Genomic DNA, 1,806 nt, shown 5'->3' with positions numbered 1-1,806 from the left:
CGTATGGATTCGTGATATATGTGTGTGTGCACACGTAAGTACGTATGTTGTTTACCACTGAGTCTGAAGTGACTTCGTAGCTGACTCTCCAGCAGGTTCTCAGAGACAGGTAATTGCACGGGAGGAGACTGCTCACCCTTCTCCCAGGGAGCAGCTGGTGGATTCACAACCTGTGACATGTTGTGTTAGGTTGACAGCACAACTCCTTACCACTAAGCTACCAGCTTACGGTTGACCCTCCAACTGGTTGTCAGAGCCAGTAAATAGCACGGGAGGAGGTTGCCCATCCTCTAGCAAAGCACCTGGTGAATTTTTTTTTTATTTAGGAACCACCATATACCCCAAAATACTTTATTAAGACCTTATTGCTTATGCAGTTAAAGAGACACTGATTGAGCTACTGGAGTTTCCCTGTGCTTGAACCCACATTAATCTGCAGAACTTTCCAACTCGTGGGAACTGGAACACTGCTAGGCAGAGGCAGGACCCTGTGTGGGAAAGATGGCACCTCATCAGAGCCTGAGAGGGGGTAGTGGGCTTTGAGATGGCCCTGGGGGTGAGCAGAGGCCAGGAGTGTAGTTTTAAGCCAGGGTCCAGGGGCAACATTCCCTGAGATGAGACAAACCCCATCCCTCTCTGGGGTTTCCAGGAATAAAGGCTGGGTGGGGGAAGCAGCACTGTGGGGTGGGGGTGGGGGAGCAGGGGTAGGTCATCCAGGTGCTGCTGGAGGAGATGGCAGTGGCCTGGGTGAATGATGTAGAATTGGTGGCAACTGAGTCTTCCCCCAAGACGTCTGGGGAGAGTCTCTCCCGTAGGGAAGTCATGTACAACAGCTGGGCTGGAAGATCCAGCATCAGGCTCTATGCCTACCAAGGTGACCACAGAGGGTAAGGAATGCCACCTGCTTCCCACAGCTCCCTTAATGACAGAGCATGAGACAGGAATCCTCTTTGACCAGGCAAGAATGGGGTCTTTTTTTTAGGCCTAGATACTGATGTTTCCCTAAATGCCTAGTATGGAAGAACTTTGGAGTCTGTGTTTGCTGTTCCCATAGCTAAACACCCGTTATAAACCTTCTAGTAGTTTTTCCTTTATATACCCACCTCTAGAGACTGTCCTGGCTGCTCCCACTTCCCCAGCTTTTCTCACAAGGCACTTGTGACAGGGCTGCAAAGGGGAGAAGAGGGTTGGGAGGTTGCTCTGATGGTGATACCCAACCTTCAGGGTCAGTAGCCAGGATGGAGATGGTTAGGGCTAACGGCCATAGTAGAGACGCACAGCCAGGCCAATGAGCAGTGTGGCCAGGAAGAAGGCGGCTGTGAGCTGCAGTTGCAGCAGGGCTGCTGAGAGCACAGCGTTGACCACCAGTGAGCAGGACACAACAAAGAGGCGCGTGATGCTGCTGCCATGCTTCATGACAGCTGACATGAGCAGTCCATTGAGTGCTTGGCTCAGCACCATGAGTGCTGCCCAGCCTGAGAAACCCTCCAGGAGGCCAGGGCCAGGTCCACTGCCTGCATGCAGACCTAGATTCAGGAGCACACTGAAAGTATAGAGGAAGAGGTTCTGAAGTGCCAGTGGTAGCCGTTGGCGTTTCATGAGCATCTCTGTGTACACAGATGACAAGCCTGAGATGAGGCAATAAAGGATGAGGAGCAACAGTCCCAGTGGGGTGATGTGCAGGGGCATAGGGGCAGCAGCAGCTACTGCAGGGGGCCCAGGATAGGTGATCCGGGGGTCTTGGAGGCCACCAGCTGCGTAGCAGGCCCCTGCTGCCATTAGCAGCAGCACTGCTAGTCCCTGTCG

At 53.1% G+C, this 1,806-nt stretch overlaps 1 protein-coding gene across 1 annotated transcript in view; it reads right to left on the bottom strand.

Annotated features, from left to right (window-relative positions):
- Window positions 1-1,254: 1,254 nt before the first annotated feature.
- The window catches only part of LOC102851198 (probable UDP-sugar transporter protein SLC35A4-like), a 104,375-nt gene continuing 103,823 nt past the window's right edge, over window positions 1,255-1,806 (bottom strand). The window contains exon 3 of the mRNA XM_006881352.1: window positions 1,255-1,800. Within this exon, the coding sequence (XP_006881414.1) occupies window positions 1,255-1,800 (546 nt within the window). The remainder of the gene's footprint in view (window positions 1,801-1,806) is intronic.

Source organism: Elephantulus edwardii, unplaced genomic scaffold, assembly GCF_000299155.1.
Source record: "Elephantulus edwardii isolate Elephantulus edwardi_28Jun2011 unplaced genomic scaffold, EleEdw1.0 scaffold00014, whole genome shotgun sequence".
NCBI classification, from domain to species: Eukaryota; Metazoa; Chordata; class Mammalia; order Macroscelidea; family Macroscelididae; genus Elephantulus; species Elephantulus edwardii.
Note: the sequence above shows the minus strand (reverse complement) of the source record. Positions and strands in the feature narration are given on the sequence as shown.